General features: G+C 51.2%; 1 protein-coding gene across 1 annotated transcript in view; it reads left to right on the forward strand.

Moving 5' to 3' along the window:
* KIAA1755 (KIAA1755 ortholog) overlaps positions 1–2,366 on the forward strand; it is a 50,143-nt gene that overhangs the window by 33,013 nt on the left and 14,764 nt on the right. The window contains exon 5 of the mRNA XM_015564506.1: positions 1,900–1,993. Coding sequence (XP_015419992.1) covers positions 1,900–1,993 — 94 coding nt within the window. The remainder of the gene's footprint in view (positions 1–1,899; positions 1,994–2,366) is intronic.

Genomic DNA, 2,366 nt, shown 5'->3' on the forward strand with positions numbered 1-2,366 from the left:
TGGGTGAGTGGACTAATTCCAATTGGAACATCAGGGAAGGTTTTCCTGAGGAGGTGGTAATTGAGAGCTGACATCTGAATTATAAATATTCGTTGAACAAATGGAGGGCGACTAAGTGAATGAATGAATAAATGAATGAGAGAGTGAATAAGTGAGTGAGTGAGTGAGTGAGTGAGTGAGTGAGTGAGTGATGAGTGACCCAGGCTGATTTCTAACCTCCCACCCCACCATTTGGACTTCATATTGGACTGGGGAAGAGGTACCATCCTTTCCTCTGAGTCCCAGCCCCAGTCAGATGGTCTCAAAAGTGATGTTTGCTCAGGGCTATGGGTATTGACGCCAACCCAACCTAGCGGTTCTGTTGCTAGGGGGAGGGGGGGAGGGACTGATGGAACCTTCTCCGTGCACTCCACCCCATGGGAGGCACCACCTCCACCAGCTGGCCACTGAGATTTTTCTTCCTTTTGTCCAAGGCGGAGTGGCTTTTCTGACCTGACAGGGAGATGGGACCCCCTTTTCAGTGCTGAGAAATGGCCAGCGTGGTACACAAAACCCTGCAATCCCACCAACTTGCTGTGTGATCTGGGGGCAGTAACCTCCCCTCTCTGAGGCTCACTTGAAAAAAAGGGGGGACCAAGTGTGGGGACAAGAAGTGGGGGTGAGCTGCAACGTAAACTGTGGAAGACGGAGTCCTCGGGGCTCCTGTGTGCTGGGCTTGCTTTTCTCTCCTGCGTTGAATCAATCTTGCTGGGCACCTGCTCTGTGCCTGGCTTCATGCTGGGACATTCTAGGGACCCAGACGCTCCTCACATTGAGTCCTGTGCCCTAGGAGCCTCTAGGCTGGTGGCTGAGGCAGGTGTGGAAACAAACTGCTCTCCCCTGAGGCCAAAACTAGTATCCCCATTTGCAGACGGGCAATGGACTCCCAGCTAAATGGAACAGCGTGCCCAGGTGACCATGCACCAAGGCAGTGCCACAGCTCCACCCCACGCTGGCACCCCTGGCTCTGTCTGTGAACTGGCTGGTAAGGCTTGAAGGCAGTGGGTTTATTTTCTCAACCTGCCTGATGGTCAGAATAGCCAAGGGCACTTGGAAGCCCACAGATTCCCTGGCCCCACCTCATACAACCAGATGTCTGGGTGGACCAGGTGGGCCTGGGGCTGAGGGATCAGTATTTTAACAAGTTCTGACAATTGGCCAGTTTGGGAAATCCAAGGTGATTGCTGAAAAGTGCAATGTGAACCAGTTAGGGTGTTTTGGCTGCAAGTAACACATTCCCATTTAAAATGTATTATCTGGTAAGGAAATATACCATTCTGTGTCTCTGCCTTATAGCTCTTTGTAAAAACTTCTTAAAGGAGAGACTTCTTTCCCTGAAGTCCCCCAGCAAACTTCTCATATTTCATTGGCCAAAAAAATATGTCACATGACCCTTATTGAAACCTATCATTGGCCAGAGGAATTAGATCCCTACTGTTGGCCCCAACTAATCAGAACCTAGCCCCTGTGGTGGTGCGGGGGGGAGGGGGGGGGCATAGTCATATGGTGGAACTTGAATTCTTGAACAAAATGAGAGTTCTGCCCACACAAAAGGGGTAGGTGAGTGCTGGGTGACTTGCCCACTGCAACTGGGATAGTGCTTATAGTTTATGATTATTAGGGTGTAAGAGAGGGTTGTGTGAGGTTCTGTGGGAGCACTGAAGAGAGAGCAATGGGTTCTGGAGAAAAATCCAGGAGATCTTCCTGGAGGAAGGGGCATTGGACCTTAGTCTTGCAGGATGAAGACTACCAATTAATTAAAGCTCCTAGCAGCCAGTTTCCCTCACCTTCCACTAGGTCCTTCCCCCTAGAGGGCCTGGTTTATCCAGCAAGACTGCCAGTTCTGTTTACCACCCACAGGCCAGAAGACAAAACCAAGGGGCTGGCGGTGGTGATAGATGCCAGGAAGCAGCCTCTACACCCTGTCCTGGTCAATGCGTTGGAAGCCACCCAGGTGAGTGAGAGGTGGACAGGATCAACCTAGAAAGTCCTGGGAGCACCAGGGCTTTCTGGTATTCATGCATGGAGTCTGGGAGCTCAGAGTTGGGTCCAGGCTCCCAGACAGGGACTCCTCGTTGCAGCTAGCAGAAACCCCAGCCCAGACAGGCTGAGAGAGGAAGGTTCTTCATTGGTTCACATGACTCCATAGTCCAGGAGTTAGATCCAACGTCAAGTATGGCTTGATTTGGGGACTCAAATATGTCACTCAAATATTCTCTCTCCATTTCTGGCCCTGTTCTCCTGGGAGGGTGCCCTTCTCAGCCAGGCCCCACTCTTAGTGGCAGTCTGGCTCCCAGAAGTTCTGACTTTACATGGTCTTGGATTCA

Source organism: Myotis davidii, unplaced genomic scaffold, assembly GCF_000327345.1.
Source record: "Myotis davidii unplaced genomic scaffold, ASM32734v1 scaffold38, whole genome shotgun sequence".
Classification (NCBI taxonomy): Eukaryota; Metazoa; Chordata; class Mammalia; order Chiroptera; family Vespertilionidae; genus Myotis; species Myotis davidii.